Genomic DNA, 17,921 nt, shown 5'->3' on the forward strand with positions numbered 1-17,921 from the left:
TGAAATGGGGCTGAGATGATGAGGAGACACCGAGCAGGGTGAGGTCCAGAGCGGGCGGGTCACAGCCCCCAGAGCCCGCGGGGACACCCGGAGCTGTGCAGACATCACTGCTGTGACACCCGGAGCTGTGCAGACATCACTGCTGTGACACCCGGAGCTGTGCAGACACCCCTTCACTGCTGGGACACCCGGAGCTGTCCGGTCACCCCTTCACTGCTGTGACACCCGGAGCTGTGCAGACATCACTGCTGTGACACCCAGAGCTGTGCAGACACCCCTTCACTGCTGGGACACCCGGAGCTGTGCAGACATCACTGCTGGGACACCCGGAGCTGTGCAGACATCACTGCTGGGACACCCGGAGCTGTCCGGTCACCCCTTCACTGCTGTGACACCCAGAGCTGTGCAGACATCACTGCTGTGACACCCGGAGCTGTCCGGTCACCCCTTCACTGCTGTGACACCCGGAGCTGTGCAGGCATCACTGCTGGGACACCCGGAGCTGTGCAGACATCACTGCTGTGACACCCGGAGCTGTCCGGTCACCCCTTCACTGCTGTGACACCCGGAGCTGTCCAGGCATCACCGAGGCGAGCTCAGGCCATCACAGCAGCGAGCGAACGCCTGGACCACTCCCGGTGTCACCTCCCCGCCGCGATGTCGCCGCGCCCCGCCCCGTCCCCTCCCGGCGGCCGCTCCTCCCGCTCTCCCCACGCATAAATACCGGACCGCGGGCGGTGCCCGCCGCAGAGCAGCGGCCGGAGCTCCCCGCGGCCATGAGTTCGTACGGCTACGACCCGTTCTTCCCGTCCTACAAGCGGCGTTACGCGGACAGCCCGCGCATCCATGTGTCGGTGCGCAGCGGCGGCGGCTTCGGCTCGGCGCGCTCCGCTTACTCCAGCCTGTCCGCGCCCGTGTCCTCCGTGTCCGTGCGCCGCAGCTACGCCACCTCCAGCGCCTCGGGCTCGCTGCTGCACTCGGTGGACAGCCTGGACCTGAGCCAGGTGGCCGCCATCAGCAACGACCTCAAGTCCATCCGCAGCCAGGAGCGAGCTCAGCTGCAGGACCTCAACGATCGCTTCGCCTGCTTCATCGAGCGCGTCCACGAGCTGGAGCAGCAGAACAAGGTGCTGGAGGCCGAGCTGCTGGTGCTGCGGCAGAAACACGCCGAGCCCTCGCGTTTCCGAGCGCTGTACGAGCAGGAGATCCGCGAGCTGCGCTTGGCCGCCGAGGAGGCCACCAGCGAGAAGCAGGCGCTGCAGGGAGAACGGGAGAACCTGGAGGAGACGCTGCGGGGGCTCCAGGCTCGCTACGAGGAGGAGGTGCTGAGCCGGGAGGACGCCGAGGCCAGGCTGCTGGAGGTGCGCAAAGGCGCGGACGAGGCGGCGCTGGCGCGGGCGGAGCTGGAGAAACGCGTGGACAGCCTGCTGGACGAGCTGGCTTTCCTTAAAAAAGTGCACGAAGAGGAGCTGGCCGAGCTGCAGGCTCAGATCCAGTACGCTCACCTGTCCGTGGAGATGGACGTGTCGGCCAAGCCCGACCTGTCGGCAGCGCTGCGCGACATCCGAGCGCAGTACGAGAAGCTGGCGGCCAGGAACATGCAGAACGCCGAGGAGTGGTTCCGCAGCCGCTTCACCGTGCTCAGCGAGAGCGCCGCCAAGAACACGGACGCCGTGAGAGCAGCCAAGGACGAGGTGTCCGAGAGCCGCCGCCTGCTCAAGGCCAAGACGCTGGAGATCGAAGCCACCCGCGGTATGAACGAGGCGCTGGAGAAGCAGCTGCAGGAGCTGGAAGAGAAGCAGAGCGCCGATATCTCCGCGCTGCAGGTGAGAGAGGAGGGGGATGGAAGAGGAGATGCAGAGGAGGGTCGGAGTGGCGCAGGGGAAGGGGTGTGAAGGGTTCTGTGGGTCAGGGGAAGTTGGGGTTTGAAGGGCTCTGAAGATGAAGGGATGATGGGGTTTGAAGGGCTCTGCAGGTGAGGGGATGCTGAAGTTTGAAGGGTTCTGTGAGTCAGGAAGAATTGGGGTTTGAAGGGCTCTGCAGGTGAGAGGGTGATGGGGTTTGCAGAGTTCTGCAGGTGAGGAGGTGATGGGGTTTGAAGGGCTGAAGATGACAGGATGATGGGGTTTGCAGGGTTCTGCAGGTGAGAGGATGATGGGGTTTGCAGGGTTCTGCAGGTGAAAGGATGATGGGGTTTGCAGGGCTCTGAAGATGACAGGATGATGGGGTTTGCAGGGTTCTGCAGGTGACAGGAGTCAGGTTTTACAGAGTTCTGTAGACGAGGGGGTTCAGACTTTGCTGGGCTCTGCAGGTGAAGGGATGGACATCGGGGTTTGAGAGTGAAGAGATGCTGGGGTCTGAAGGATTCTGCAGGTGAAGGGGTGACAGGGTTTGAAAGGTTCTGCAGGTGAGGGGGTTGCTGGGCTCTGCAGGTGACAGGAGCTGAGGTCTGCAGAGTCTCACAGAGGAGGGGATCAGATTTGCAGGGTGTTGTCAGGGACAAAGCTCCTGGTCTGTGCTGTGCCCATGCTGCAGATAAGGCACCCTAAAATCAGTGCAGAACGGCACAGAGCTACAAAGCAGGACGTGGTGTGGAAATACAGACCCAAATCAGAGTGTGACTCACCCAAATCATCCCAGAGATGGGAACGTTGTGTCTGGCACTGCTTATCCAAAGTGTGAGGTGTTATAAAATCAGAATACAAAATGCCCCTGGTAAAGGCCAATGTCATGTGTCCATCTACTGATACAGTCTGAACTATACTGCACAAAAAAAAAAAAAAATATATAGAATATCCTGAGCTGGAAGGGACCACAAGGATCATCAATGGATATCCTTAAGCTAAAATTAGAAAAAGCACACAGAGGCCAAAGTCAAAACGAAACAATGCACAGATTTGATTTCACGGATGCTTTAGCATTTGGTACCAGAAAATTGAGCTCTGTGTGTGTGAATAGGGCTGGAATACTGTGGAGTAGAAAACCTGCCAGGAAGGTGTTAAATGATGCTGAGGGTGGAGAGGGAGCTCTACAATTTCTGTCTGCTAGAGCAAGATGAAGTTAAAAGGATTGGAGAATTTCCTTGTGGTTATTGATAGGCTAGAAAGGACAGAATTTTACGCTGTCGATATTGTTCCATCCCGACAGGATACAATCAACAAATTGGAGAATGAGCTGAGAACCACAAAGAGTGAGATGGCTCGGTACTTGAAGGAATATCAGGACCTGCTCAATGTGAAAATGGCCCTGGACATCGAAATTGCAGCTTACAGGTACGGTGGGGAGTGTTTGAATGAGCCAGAACTCAGAGCAGTTCCCATTCTCTTACAGAGAATTCAGGTTATTTATCATTCCCCCAGCTGAAATTTTCACAGATTCGTGGCTGAGTTTAATCAGCTCCTCTCTGTGTGCACACAGAATTTTTAGCTTGGCAGTAAATGATCTCAGTTAAAGATAAAAGTGCCTGTTCTGTGCTCAGGGAAGAGATTTTGTATCAATGGAATTCCTCAATGCCAACAGCTCCTTCTCAAAATGGGAAATCCCTCCAATCCCCTCAAGAACAAGGTTGGGGTTTTTTTTTAACTTTTAAATCTACAGATTAAATATTTTCCAGTCGAATTTCTGCTAAATAACTGTGATATTTTGTCTCAGACACTGAGAGATTTCGCTGCTGGGAACAGAATTTCTGTGAAAGCCACAAGGGGGAATAGTGAGAGAGCAGCTCCAAACCTTGTCTGACAACTCAGCAGCAAATTATTACACTGATCTGTGCCAGCTGCAGGGTGGCAAAATACACCTCTGGCTTCACCTGCCAGAGACGTTCTAGACAGATTTTCCTGTTCCTTCCAACAAGAAGTATTAATTCACACGCAATGGACACGTGTGAAAAAATTATTCCAATAAAATAGGGTAGCACTGGCACACAGAGCAAAATTAACCCTAAATTTATTAATAACCACATAATCAATCTGCAGGGCTGCTGACCCAATATTTCCTGAGCCTGAGCTCTTCCCGAGGGAAACTTTTCAAGTTTTTCCAAAAACGACCCTGTGTAAACAATATTCCTTTCCCAGGACACCAGGAGCTGTTTGCTGTTTCTATCCCTGAGCCAAGGGGAGATGTGTCAGCCCCATGGACCAATAATGTGCTTTTTAACAGTGTTATAAAAGGGCTGAATGAATTGTAAATAAACCTTCTGATTCCTGCTGCAGTCAAACACCTTTATTTTCTGTTTTCTGGTGACAGCTGACAGCACCACTGACTCCTTCCTCCTCACTTTCATTTTTTTGTTGTTTTTTTTTTTTTTTTTTTTTCATTTTTTTCTGCCTACCAGGAAACTTCTGGAAGGGGAGGAGACCCGGCTGAGCTTCACCAGCGTGGGCAGCATCACCAGTGGCTACAGCCAGAGTGGCCCAACCTTCGGCAGATCCGCCTACAGCGGCCTCCAGACCAGCTCCTACCTGGTGACCACCCGCCCCTTCCCCACCTACTACTCCAGCCACGTGCAGGAGGAGCAGATCGAGGTGGAGGAGACCATCGAGGCTGCTAAAGCAGGAGAGGCCAAGGCAGCCCCTGCAGAGGAGGGGGAGGAGGAGGAGGAGGAGAAGGAGGAAGGCGAGGAAGAAGGAGGGGAAGAGGTTGAAGAGGAGGAGGAAGGTACTTAAAAAATTATCGTTAAGTCCCTTTTATTTATGATTGAGTTTTCTCTCTGTATCATTATTAATTAATTTATTGAATTCAAGATTTTATTATTGAAATGATGATTTAATTTTATTCTTTCTTGTTTATTGTTGTTTATTATTCTCGTTCTGTTATTTATTGTTAAACCCCAATGATTCAATCTAATGATTAAAGCTCTGTTCATTTCCTACTCCCATGAGCCAAAGGATGCTGGGTTAAAGCACATGGAATTTACCAGGAAAGTCTGAATATTGAATGGAGGATAAGTGTGGGACCCGATATTTTCAGAGCTGGCAATCCTCAGGCTCAGAAAATATCAGGTCCACCTCAAGTGTTCAAATCAGGCAGATTCTAGGTTTTCAAAAACCCCAATGGTCATGTTCAGATCTAACAGACATCCTCAAAAAGAAGCACCAGGGACATCTTGAGCTAAATATGAATTCCCAGGGAACAGCCCGGGATAATGGGGACATCAGCTGATGTGTGGGGCTGGAATTCCTGAGGTCAGTGGGTGCCAATGTCACTTCTCTGCAAGGTATTGGTGGCCACTGAACAATGAGGGGTTCATTAATGTGACGTTTAATTATAGTGAAATTACAGCTAAAGAGCCAATTGCAGAGCCGCGAAAAATAATTCAAGTCTTTAAGCGCTGAGTCCAGAACTGATACTCTTCAAGGCCATGATTTGTTTTTTTATGAAGTGTTTGACTCTCCCCAAAATCCAGGAGAATTTGGTTGTGCAGTTCAGCTGGAGCTGCCAAAATCTGTGGGGCTCAATGGGATTCCCCCTGAACTGGGGTCAGGAATTGGACCTGGATGTGAAATATTTTCCTGTCCTTCAAAGGTGCTAAGGAGGAATCAGAAGAAGCCAAAGAAGGTGAGGAAGAGGAAGGAGAAGGGGAAGAAACCGCAGCAGAAGAAGGGGAGGAGTCCCAGGAAGCTGCTGAGGAAGCTGCTGAGGAGGAGAAGGAGGAGAAAGAAGCCGCAGGAAAGGAGGAGAGCGAAGGCAAGAAGAAGGCTTGACCTGAGGGCAGCTCCCCATCACACCCAACAGCTGGCTGAGCTCCAGCTGCAGTCTCACCCATTTAATTCAGTGACCACTGAGGTTCCAGTTCATGATTATGATGTTTCTCCCTGTGCAGAGTCTGAGTTTGCTTGCAGAGCACCCAAGGCTTGCTCCCCGAGTGCCGCATGGTTCCACGTATGAGTTCAGGGCTTCTGTCTTTCCTGGGTCACCCAGAACCTTAACATTTCAAATGGGAATTAAAAAAACAACAAATTAATGATGGGAATGAAAGGTTACCTTTATGTTGCATTTAAAACAAAAAAAAATCCTGGAAACGGTGGTGGGGGGAAGTGATGGAGGCTTCATTAAGTACGTGCAATAAAGCAGTTAATAAAGTTCAGAAATGCTTACACACATCCCTAGTGCATGTCCTGTGTCGCTGATGCCCTTCAAAGGTTGATAAAGGGGTTTGTCCCACTCGTCTTTTGGATGAGAAGTGGGGAAAAAAAATCTCCTGGGGGTGTAAAATTTCATTTATTTATAAATTTTAAATTACATTTTATCAAAATGCCGTGGGGTGTGATGGTGGCTGGGATGTGTCCCAGCTCTCTCCTGGAAAATGGGAATTTTATCAAACCAGTCCAGAGGGGAAAAAGCAAATGTGCCTGTAAAATTGTGGCAGGAAGTTATTCAGCGTCTGGGGGATCAGAGAGGAGAGAGAACAACTGAAGGTGTAGGTGAGGTTTGGAGCAAAGAATATCTTCAAAAATCACATTAAAAGGCCAAGATGATGAGCTGTTAGAAGGATGGGTGGTGTGGGGGAAAGAGCTGCTTCTCTCCCGGGTGCTGAACCCTCTCTGGGCTGCAGGGGCTCGTTTCCTTCTGAGAATTTCCCAGGAAGTTTAAAGTTTTTTAAAGTTTTGATTGAGCTAAAAAAAAGCACAAAAAAGAGAACATCTCAACAGCAGCACATCTTGGTAATTCCACAATTAAATGTCCCTGTGCTCTGAGCCTGTCAATGTCCAATTTCCTAAAGCTGATACAGAAAATTAAACCTTGTAAAGGGCAAGCACTGGGCCAGTGCTGCAAATTAAACCAGTTTAAATAAACTAAATCCATGGAAATTTGAGTTAAAATAGGCACAAATGGCTGCACTAAACAGAAAGATTCCTCTGGGTGAATTTCTGCCCAGGATTTTGGGGTCACTTTTGATTTAATGCCCTGGTGATGGGGTATCAGTGGATTTGCATTGGTTCTCCTCAAAGGCTTAGTTCAGAGAGAAGGAAAACCTCTTTTTTTCTTCAAGTTTTAAGGGGTACCAAAAGCATCTCTCCCTTTTCAGTGTTTTTAAAGGGTGATAATAAAGATGATGATGGATGAAGTAAACACTCAAAATTATTATTTTCTTCCACATTCCCCAGAGAAGCAGCAAGAGGAAGAAAAAGCAGTTTGCTCAAACCATTCAGAAAAGCAGCAGCTCACAGTTCCAGTGTAATTTCCAACCTGTTTTTTCCCCTAATCCCCTGGGATTTTGATGCTTTTGAGAACCAGAAGGGAAAATAATTTTCACTTCCTTCAACATTTCCTTTTTTACATTTCTCTCCTGCTTCAATGGAGGTTTTCCTCTCGGTATTTACACAGAGTTATTGTTACAAATGGCTTTTTTTTTGGCAGATTTTATTTCCCCTCTCCGAGACAGTGGTGAGGAAAACTGAGGGAACCTGTTTGAGAGCTCTTTAGAGAGAGAGAAAACTTTCAGAGGGGCTGGAGGGGAGCTGCTGCTGCGGGGTGTGACAGCCCCAGCTCCTCAGCAGATGTTGGGGCTGCTGCTGCTGATAAGAAAAGAGATAAGAAACGAGAGCTGGTTCTCAGAAACCAGAGCTGCTTCTGGGAAATTCCCCAATGCTCCAGCAAGAACTGAGGCCTGGAGCTCAGCTGGGAGACAGGGGCTGAAAAATCCTTCTCCTGCCCTGGCCAGAGGCTGTCAGGGCCATTAAAGGCAGAGCAGAGCTGGAGAGAGAACTGACCAGGGCTGGGGGGACAGGAATGGCTCCAAGCTGACAGGGACGAGGTTCAGATGGGATATTGGGAAGGGATTCTTTATTTAGAGGGTCTTGAGGAGCTGGGCTGGAATTCCCAGAGGAGCTGTGGCTGCCCCTGGATCCCTGGAGGTGATATCCCAAGGCCAGGCTGGAGCAGGCTGGGACACTGGGAGGGGTCAGGATTGGAACTGGGTGGGCTTCAAGGTCCCTTCCAACCCAAACCACTGAAGACTATCAGGACAGACTGTCAAACCCTGCCTTTCTCCAAGCACTCTGAGCTCCTTTAACTCTCCAACCTCCAAAGATCCATCCTCTTTCACGACTTTTTTTTTCTTCTTCTTCTTCTTCTTCATTTTTTTTTTTTTTTTTTTTTTCCTCCACAAGCTCCTCTTTTTTTCCATCAGCTTTTTTGAGGAGCCAAGCTCCCTGTGCATCCAGGGCTGCTCTGGAGCTGCAGCAGCACCTTCTCCCCTCTCTCCTGCAGCTTTTCCCAGGCTGATCCCGGCTCCAGGGATTTATTTTTAATGCAGCTCTGCAGGGCTGAGTCAGCTCAGGCAGGAGCTGCAGCAGGAATGACTCTGCAGTGCCCGGCCTGGAGGGATGGAGACGGGTCTGGGTTTGTGTTCTCAGCGCTCCCGGAGCTCTGGGATGGATCCTGCTGCCAGCACTCGCCTCACCTTGGAAAATCCAGGCGCTGTTTTGACGCAGTGCAGTAAAAACTGGCAAAGGGAAGCTCAGGAGAAACTTTTCGCCTGAGTTGCAGCTGTGAGTGAAGCCTGAAGTGTCCTGAGGGTTTTTTTTTTGGGGTTTTTTTCCTACTTTTTGGGTCTGGATCAGGAGGAGGTGTCACCCAGGGAGGTGCTGGGTGCTTTCCCTGAGGTGCACACACACCTTCTCCCCTCTGCAAGGGGAATGCCTCTGCAGAACACCCAGGAATTTGTTCAGAGAGAAGGAAAATCTCTTCTTTTTATAGTTTCTGGTTACCAAAACATCTCTCTTTTCAGGGTTTAAAAGGTGATAAAAAAAAATTATGATGGGTGAAGTAAGCACTTCAAATTAATCATTTTTTTCCACATTCCCAAGAAAAGCAGCAAGCGAGAGAAAACAACTAATAACTTCTAATAACTAAATCATTAACTATTCATCATTTGCTGCCTTCCTGGCTTAGTTAAGGGTACTTTAATCCTGAAAAAGCAGGGATGAAGCTCACACGTGAGTGGGGAGAGCACAAACCCTGATGACTGGAGAAAATCCTGGTGCCTGACCCAGCTCCTTGGCAAACTCACCCTGTTGGTGTTTTGTAATGCTTCCCAGTTGGTTCCCACCTGGAATTTCATTCTGGGATGCTGAAAAATAACTGCCACTTCCACAACCCAGCACAGGAAAAAGATCCTGGTTTAGAGCCCTCCAGCTCCTGAAGCCACGGTGGTCTGAATATATAAAAAAACAACCAAATAAAAATCTTCACTATAAATTCCTTTAAACATTATTTTTTTCCCTTCATGGATTTTTTTTTTTAATTGTTTAATGAATTTCTCTGTCTGAAAATAATTATTCCCTTCACTGGTTCGGTGCAGTCTGGAGGAGTAATTGGTGCAGAACAGGCAAATAACATCCTATTTATGCCTCTCTGCCCGGGAATTGTGCTCTCCTTTGAAACTGCTTGATTGCAGATGTCAGTAGACAAAACCTCTTGGCACCATTAAATATTAATCAGCTCTTACAGTTTTATAAACATTTAGAAATGTGTTAACCACTTGCTTGCTCCTCTCAGGATCTGCTGGGAACATCTGCAGTGGGAAATGGGATAAATTCACAACTCCAGCGTGTTGGAGCAGAGGGGAAAATGCAGTTGTGGGTGATTACTGAAAGCTGTGAGATGTTTTGGGTGAGAAAGGGGGGAAAGGAGGATTTTATGAAACACACCATGCCCAGGGTTTGTCTCCCAAAAACCTCCAGGGAATGGATACACCTTGGGGTTGATGCAGCCCTTTGTCCCAGGAGCTGTAATCCTGGATTGCAAACAGGAGCAAATCCCCACAGATCGGGATTTTGGGGTCCCTGGAGATGTGTCCTACCAGCACTGAAGAGAAAGCAGCTGGAAAGGAACCCCAACATGAAAAATTGCCAGGCTGGATCCCACCTGCACATTTTAAATGCTCCTGAGTCTCCTGCTGACACCAACATTTAATCCACGGTGCAAGGTGACCCTTCCTCTCCCTGCTGAAGATTCCCAATTTCCCACTGTGAAGTTTTTTCAGTTGGTGACTTTTTAATGGCTTCTAGAAGTTATTTGGAAGCACACACGAATAATTCCATATTAAATCTTGGCCTCTGGTTTAGTCGGGCCGTTCTTTTGAAAAATTTCTTTTAATCCGAGGAGGAAACACCTTCAATTCTCCCAAACCTTTGGGTTTTAACACGATTTGGTGCAGGCACCAAAAATAGGGGAGCGTTGAACTCTTTATTCCTAAAGGTAAAGTTATTTTTGTGTCACGCCCACACGTGACTATGAAGAAGTTGCCATTTAATTTGCTAACTGCTTTAATTAACCATCCCTCAGCAGCCAGGCTGTGGAGCACAGATCCCCATTATTGATAAGCAGCAGGAGAAATATCCATTGGTTTGCTCCACACAGACACCCAGATGGATTTGAGAGCCTTATCTGCTGTGGGCTCTCCACATTTCTTCAGTGAAGAGCACACTGAACCCTTTCAATTAAAAACTCCTTGATCTTCAATTATTGATGGGCTGGAGAACTGAAGGCACGTGGAAATCTTAGATTTTGATCAGGCTCTCAATTAGGCAACAGATTTCAGGCCAGTCCATGGCCTGAACCCAGGCTGGAAAATTATTTGCATTTCTTTGTGAGTTATTATGGGAGGTGGGGCAGCAGCTGCAATCTTAATTTTCCTTTAAAAATGGGAAATAAACACCAAATTAATCCCATAATGACCAATTAATTCCCGCACTGGAGTTGGGGCCTTTTTATCTTCTTCCCTTTGTTTCGTTTATCTCCATTTCTTTTTCCACATAGAGCAATTTTCGATTGACCTGGGAGAGGCCACCACTTGGGAGTGGGAATTATTGGAAATTTGGAGTGGAAACCATTGGAAAATTAGAAAATGTTGGGTTTATAACCTTTGGGTTAATTTTGGATTTTAAGATTTTGTGTTTAGAGGCAGATTGAACTTTTTGATCATCGGAGCCAGAGGCTTAAAAAGGAGGTTCCCATACAATTAAAGCAAGAGGGGGTAAAATAATCAGAACCAGGCCCATTTTGGGGACCTCGTGGTGGCTTGGTTGAGTTCCCTCAGTGGGGTTTTGCTCAATTAAGTGACAAACTGGTGCCACAGAATATGCCACACCCAGCCATGGTTCATGCACCCTCTCTCCCCAGGAAAATCAAGGAATTCTTTGGGAATTGGATCTCTGTGTGTGGATGGTGGGGTGTAAGGAGGAAAACTACACTTACAGCAGATTTTAAGCATTTTTTGCTCAGCATAAGCAGGATTGAGGGCTTAGAGACCTCTCCCTTCCTGAAAATAGCAACTGAAACCCCTCCAAGTACCTCAAGGCCAGGCAGAGGGCTTCAATGGACTCCTCTGGAAATTTTGGGATGTGGCTCTGATTTTCCTAATCTAGGCTTTGTGTTGTCAGAGGAAATTTGTCCCTCATATCCAATTCCCAAGCCACAGAACACCCTGAGCTGGATGGGATCCCCGAGGACCAGCAAAGTCCAACATCAAGACAAATGAGAACACTAAGGAAGGAAAAAAAAAACAACTCAAGCAATTTTCAACCCATGCAACTGCACTCCCATTGAGGAGAGAGCATCTGTCTCAGGGAAGGGTTTGAACTGGGGAAAAAGCCACCAGAGCAAGTCATGTTTTCATATTGACCTTTATTGAGCAAGAACTGCTGTGACTGTTTTACATCAAACAACAAAAGGTTGCATACTGTGCATGTCAACAAGGTTCTCCCAGGAGCAAAAGTCCACCCTAATTGGACCAGTGAGGTAAACATAATTAGTTATAAGTAGCTTTTTTTTTATGTTTTTATTTTTTTTATTTTAAGGCTAGGAGAGTTCTGGTTCTCGCAAATACTCTATGACTGTTTTCGGTTTGGTTTTGGCTCAGTTGGTTCTTTGCATAATACATCTGAACTTGTTCCTCAGATACGTCCCTCCAACAGCTCAGGAAATTCAAGAAAAGCTTCCTCTGCACATTTTCATCTCATGCACTAGTAGTAGTAGGTTTGGTTTATTTTTTTTTTTTTTTAATTTTTTAGATCCCCAAGCTCTGTGGAGGGAGTACATCTTGAGCCTGCATGCATTCCCCCCCCCCTTTCCCTATATTGCACGAAAAAGTAAAATACTGTGTGTCTGGAGCCTCCGTGAGAGAACCCGTTCTGCTTTGAAGCCGTCACCCACATGCATTTTGCAGCTGTCTATGGCTTAACCTTTTGCACCGACCCAAGCTCTTGAGAACTGGTTTGAATTTTTAGCTATGGTTGGCTTTATTCGCTCTCCTTGATCTCCTTTACCACAGCGTGTGAAGTGACTTTCTCCACCTTCTTGGTGGACACCAACTTCTCCTCGAAGCTTTCTTCGTGCTCCTCCACCTTCTGAGTGACCGTCACCGACTTGGTGACAAACGTGGTCCCGCTGTCCCCGCCCTCCCCGCTGATTTTCTCTACTTTTTTGGTTACTAGGATTTTCTCAGCCTTATCATCCACGGGGCTCACGTCGAGGCCATTAGTGACCACCCCTTTGTCTTCCTCCTCCTTCTCTTTGGATTCCACCTCCTTTTTCTCCTCCACCTCCCCGTTGACCGCGATGTCCTCTTTCCTGGACTCCTTCTCGGCCTCGGCGCTCACTTTCGTTACCTTGGTGACCGTGATGGTCTCCTCCACCACAGCCTTGGCATCCTTGCCTGGGCTGGGAGGTTTCTCGGGGGTCCTGGGCTTCTCTGGGCTGGCCAGCTTCTCCGGGGAGCGCGCCTTGTCCGGCGGCGCCAGCTTCTCCAGGGTCACGGCTTTCTCTGGGGCCTTCTCTGGGGTGACAGCCTTCTCTGGGGTCACAGCCTTCTCCGGGGTGGCAGGTTTCTCTGGGGACATCACCTTTGGTGTGGCAGGTTTCTCTGGGGACGTCACCTTTGGTGTGGCAGGTTTCTCTGGGGACGTCACCTTTGGTGTGGCAGGTTTCTCTGGGGATGCTGCTGCTTTCTCCTCCTCCTTGGCCGCCTTCTCCGCCTTCTGTTCTTTTGCTGCTTCCGCGGGTTTTTCCTTCGGGGTGGCCTTGGCCGGCTCCGTTACGGGGGATTTTGGGGGGGACTTCACAGGAGGGGTTTTCACCTTCTCTGCCTTTGCTGGTGCCTCTTCAGCTTTGCCCTTGGCCTCAGGTTTTTCCTCCTCTTCCTCAGCTTCCTCCCCTTCTTCCTTTTCTTCAATTTCTTCTTTTTCAGAGCCGCCTTCTTCTGCGGCGTCGGATTTTGCAGCTTCTTCTTCTTCCTCCGCTTCCTCTTCCTCCTCAGCTTCTTGTTCTGCAGGAGCCTTCTCAGAAACTTCTTCCTCTGCAGCTTCTTCTGCTTTTTCTTCCTCCTGTTCCTCTTGCTGTGCCTTGGCTGCCATTTCTTCTGCAATGGCTGTCAGGGCATCTTCCATCTCAGACTTTTCGTCCTCCACCTTCGTCTCTTCGATGATTTCTTCTACAAACTTGTGCTGGACCTTCAGCTTTGGCGGTTCGATTTTTGTTTTCTGGATTTTGGTGGATGCTATTGTGACAGATGGTTGTCTGTGTGTGAATATAGGACCAGTAATGCTTCCAGAGAAGGCACTGAATCTTGTCTCCTCACCCTCCAGCAACTTCCTAAGGGAATCAGGAGGACAGAAAAAAAAAAGAAAATGAGCATTAAAAAAACCCACAAAATAAGGGACAGTTATTGGAATAATTGTGGCTGTCCCATTCTTAGGAGTGTCCTGGGCATGGAGCAGCCTGGGATGGTGGAAGGTCTTTTGGGATGGGCTTTAAGGTCTCTTCCAACCCACCCCATTCCAGGATTCTATAATATTTCCCTGCTGTTCCAGTCCCCTGCCAGCAGGATGGAACCAGTTTGCTGTGGAATGTGCTGGAACTGCCCAGGACCATCCACTGCTCACAGCCCAAGCCCAGCTTTCCCTGAATTCACCCCTCTGCAAAACTCACATTCAGCAGTTTTTCGCCTGTTTTTGCTCATGGTAAGTGTGACACCTTCAGGGATCAGTTAAAACTCATTATTACTGTCAGAAAACTTCATTATGGCCTAAATCAGCAGGGATTAGGACAAACTAACTCGTTTCATAGGATTCATTGTGATTTAGGCAAACAGAACTTGACACAGCCGACAGACCCAAATCAAATATTGTCTCTGAGACAGTCACAGCTGATTAGAGCACGTGTTCTAATTTAATAATTTGGGCATCCACCTTTCCTTTGTGGGAATAAGAGAATTGGAGGCTTCAGCAAACTTTGACAGCAGCCAGCTACAGCCCCTGGGGTGTCTGTGTGTCTGAACAACCTCAGGAATTTCAACAGATCTGGAGATGGGGGTGTTTTTGTGCCGCTTTTACTTTTCTCCTATTCAAACGTTTTTTTCATCTCAGCCTGTGACCCAGAAAAATCAGGAGCTCTCCAGTGAGAGTTCTGAAGTGATACCGAGGAGACTAAAAAAACCTGCCAGGTGATGGCAACAGCAAGAAACGCTCAGCTCCAGATTAGAGCAGACGCCTCTGAAGGAAAGTTGAGCAAGAAAAGCAAAAAGTGTTTGTGACAGGCAGATCAGCACTCGCTAGCTCAAACCATGATCAAGCAAATTCAGCTGTCTCTCCCAGGCGATGAAAGGGAGCTCTGGTGACAAGCCCCGCACGCCTGGCATCCGCAAAGCAGACGGAGATTTAAAAATAACCTGGTGTCTCTCGCTGCGTCTCCTGCCCGTGCAGCCAAGGGCAGAATGCGGCATGGGAGCCGCCGCACTGAGTCACGCTGTGCCTGTGCTGTGCCCACGGGGCTCGCCCGCAGCTCTGCCGCTGATTAGCTGCTCCCTAATGACCTTCTGCGCTGGCTAATGGCTGCAGTGATGCAGCCCAAAGCTCTCGTTTTACCCGTGTTGGCCGCATGCAGATATTTCTTAGCTGTGGCAAAGCTTCCCGAGCCAGCAGCATCCGCAGCGCTATTAATATTCCAGACATGTCTGCAAAGAGCCCACTGTACCTGTATGCAGCAATTTCGATGTCCAGGGCCATCTTGACATTGAGGAGGTCCTGGTACTCCCGCAAGTGACGAGCCATTTCCCACTTCGTTCCTCTGAGCTCGTTTTCCAGCTGGTGAATCGTGTCCTGCAAGGGAGACGCAGAAACCCCCTGTGACACGGAGAGGGGCCGCACGCGGGGACGCAACTTGTCCGAGAGGACTTTTAGAAACTCTTCCCGCCGCTCGGGGAGGCAGGGCCAGCATCAGAGCAGGACCCACCCGCTCCCACCGCCCTCCGCAGCATCCTCTCCCCGCCTTCCGCATCCCTGCATCCCTCGCTGCGGGGCCGGCACCGGGCATCTCCCGCATCGAGAACCAGCCCCGGGCACCTCCCGCATCCAGAGCCGGCCCCGGGCACCTCCCGCATCCAGAGCCGGCCCCGGGCACCTCCCGCATCCAGAGCCGGCCCCGGGCACCTCCCGCATCCAGAGCCGGCCCCGGGCACCTCCCGCATCCAGAGCCGGCCCCGGGCACCGGGAACCTCCCTCATTTCCTCTTTCCCAGAGCGGGCACCTTCTGCATTTCCTTCTGCCGGCGCCGAGCATCCCCCCGCCCTTCTCCCCGGAGCCGGCACCGGGCATCCCCCCGCCGGGCTCGGGACAGCCCCCGCCGCCTCCCCGCTACCTGATAAGTGCTGAGGTCGTTATTGTGACGCTCCTCGATGTCGCTGAGCTGCCTCTCCAGCGACTCCTTGGTGCCGCGCACCGACTCCAGCTCGATGCTCTTGGACTGCAGCTGCCGGCGGTACTCGGCGATCTCCTCCTTGGCGGAGCGGATCGCCTCCTTGTTCTGCTCGGCCGCCTCCGTGAGCTTGGCGTAGCGGCACTTGAACCACTCCTCGGCCTGGTGCATGTTGTGGTCGGACTGACACTCGAGCTGGGCGCGGATCTCCTTCAGCGCCGTCGTCAGGTCCGTCTTCAGGTAGTCCTTCCTCTCCACGGTGGCGTGCGACGCCTGCAGCTGCGCCAGCAGCTCGGCCACCTCCTCCTCGTGGTTGCCCCTCAGGAAGGCCACCTCGTCCTGCAGCGACTGCACCTTCTTGTCCAGCTCGGCGCGCATCAGCGAGGCCTCCTCCATCTCCTTGCGCAGGGCGCGGATGGTCGCCTCCGTCTCGTCGCGGAGCCTCGCCTCATCCTCGAAGCGCTCCCGCAGGCGCTGGATGTCCTCCTCGATGTGCTCCGAGTCCAGCTGGATCTGCGCCTTCTCGTGGCTCACCTGCTCCAGCGCCCCGCGCAGCTCCCGCAGCTCCTGCTCGTAGGCGTCGCTCAGCTGCGCCCGCCCGGCGTGTTTCTGCCGCAGCGCCGCCAGCTCCGCCTCGATCTCCTTGTTCTGCTGCTCCAGGTAATGCACCTTCTCGATGTAGCCGGCGAAGCGGTCGTTGAGCCCTTGCAGCTGCTCCTTCTCGTTGGAGCGGCTCAGTTTGAGCTCGGCCGCGCCGTTGAGCAGCGAGGACTGGCTGACGTCCAGGCTCTCGGCCGAGCTCAGCACCGTGGAGCCGTAAGCGGCCCGAGGGCCGCCCAGGTTGGAGCGCTTGTAGGAGGAGGACACGGTGCTGCCCGAACCCCGCGACCACGACTGCGAGCGAAAGCCGCTGGACGGGGACGCGCTGGCGCGGCTGTAGGTGGCCCGGGTCTCGGTCACCCTGCGGTACGAGGGGTTGCCCAGGGGTTCCATGGTGTAGCTCATGGTGGGGGCGCTGGGGGTGGCGGTGCGGGGCTGCTTCAGCCGCCGCCGCCCCTTTTATAGCCCCGCCGGGCGGCTGCGGGGCGGCCCCGCACACGTGTGTGGGGAGCGGCTCCCCCCCGGCCCCGCCCCGGTCCTCCTTCCATCCTTCCTTCTTCTTTCCATCCTTCCTCGGCCGTCCCTCGCCCCCGCCCAGCCCTGGCACCTCCCCGGTGCTCCTTCCCCACTGCCCTTCCCCCGCTCCCCGCCCCTCCTCGCCGCTGTCCCCGGCTCTCCTTTCTTCCCCCGCTGCACCCTTCCCGGATTCCTCCCCTCTTGTCCTGCTTCCTTCTCCTCCCCCTTCCCTAGGCCAGCACCCTCTTTCCTTCCTTTCTTCCTTTTTTTTCCTTTCTTCTTTTCTTTCCTTCCCTTCTTTTTCCTCCCTTACTTCCATTCTTCCTTTTTTCTCCCTTTCTTTCATTTCACTTTTTTTTTTTTTTTTCCCTTCTCTTCCTTTCCTTCCTTTCATTTCTTTCCTCTCTTTCTCCCATTCCTTTTTTTCACTCTTTTCCTCTCTTTTCTCTGTTGCCGAAGCGCCCGGGGCAGAGCGGAGCTCGGTGCCGGCCCCGGGGGCTGCAGAGCCGGGAGCTGGGGACGGGAACCGGGAATTGGGAATCGGGAATCGGGAATTGGGAATCAGGAGATCGGGAATCAGGAACTGGGAATCGGGAATTGGGAATCGGGAATTGGGAATCGGGAATTGGGAATTGGGACCAGCGGCTCATAACCACGGACAGCTCCGGCCGGGCGGGGTCCGGGACCGGGAGCGGCCTGCAGCGGGGGCTCGGGGGGTTCAGAGGGCACAGAGACCCGCGGCTGGGTGGGGAGGGTCCTTCCCCCGCTGTCCCCTCTGTCCCCTGTCCCCTGTCCCCTGTCCCCCAGGCGGGGTCTGGCGAGTGAAGGTCGCAGCGGGCGGCGGAGGCGGGCGCTGCCCGGGGCTCTGCGGCACCCAGCGCTCCCCGCACCTGCCCCGGGAATCTGCGGGAGGAGAAACCTTGGAACACTCAGCATAAATCTGGGAGACCCTCCCCGGCATCCCAGATCCTTGCTCTTGGGTCTTTTCTTACTCTCTCTCTCTTTTTTTTTTTTTTCTTCTTCTCTTCCTTTCTCTTTCCCTCCCACCCGCCCGCTTTGATCTATCGCTTGGTGCATTGCTCAGAATGAATAATAATTGTTTGAAACCT

General features: G+C 51.5%; 2 protein-coding genes across 3 annotated transcripts; one reads left to right on the forward strand and one right to left on the reverse strand.

Annotated features, from left to right (window-relative positions):
- The first annotated feature begins 702 nt into the window (after window positions 1-702).
- NEFL (neurofilament light chain) lies at window positions 703-6,099 on the forward strand. The gene is made up of 4 exons (XM_066337268.1): window positions 703-1,826; window positions 3,148-3,272; window positions 4,334-4,656; window positions 5,524-6,099. Exons 1-4 carry the CDS (start codon window positions 777-779, stop codon window positions 5,700-5,702), a joined length of 1,677 nt encoding a protein of 558 aa, XP_066193365.1. The 5' UTR covers window positions 703-776; the 3' UTR covers window positions 5,703-6,099.
- Window positions 6,100-11,611: 5,512 nt separating this feature from the next.
- Window positions 11,612-16,738, reverse strand: NEFM (neurofilament medium chain). Of its 2 annotated transcripts, none has more exons than XM_066337388.1 (4): window positions 15,640-16,738; window positions 14,977-15,101; window positions 12,915-13,596; window positions 11,612-12,848 (listed from the first exon to the last, which is right to left on the reverse strand). In XM_066337388.1, the coding sequence occupies exons 1-4, from the start codon at window positions 16,699-16,701 to the stop codon at window positions 12,246-12,248; spliced, it is 2,472 nt and encodes an 823-aa protein (XP_066193485.1). In that variant the 5' UTR covers window positions 16,702-16,738; the 3' UTR covers window positions 11,612-12,245. The 2 variants fall into 2 exon arrangements, with proteins under 2 accessions (XP_066193485.1, XP_066193484.1); XM_066337387.1 differs by having other exon boundaries at window positions 11,612-12,829; window positions 12,896-13,596.
- Between the last annotated feature and the right edge of the window lie 1,183 nt (window positions 16,739-17,921).

The sequence above is a fragment of the Sylvia atricapilla genome, chromosome 28 (assembly GCF_009819655.1).
Source record: "Sylvia atricapilla isolate bSylAtr1 chromosome 28, bSylAtr1.pri, whole genome shotgun sequence".
NCBI classification, from domain to species: Eukaryota; Metazoa; Chordata; class Aves; order Passeriformes; family Sylviidae; genus Sylvia; species Sylvia atricapilla.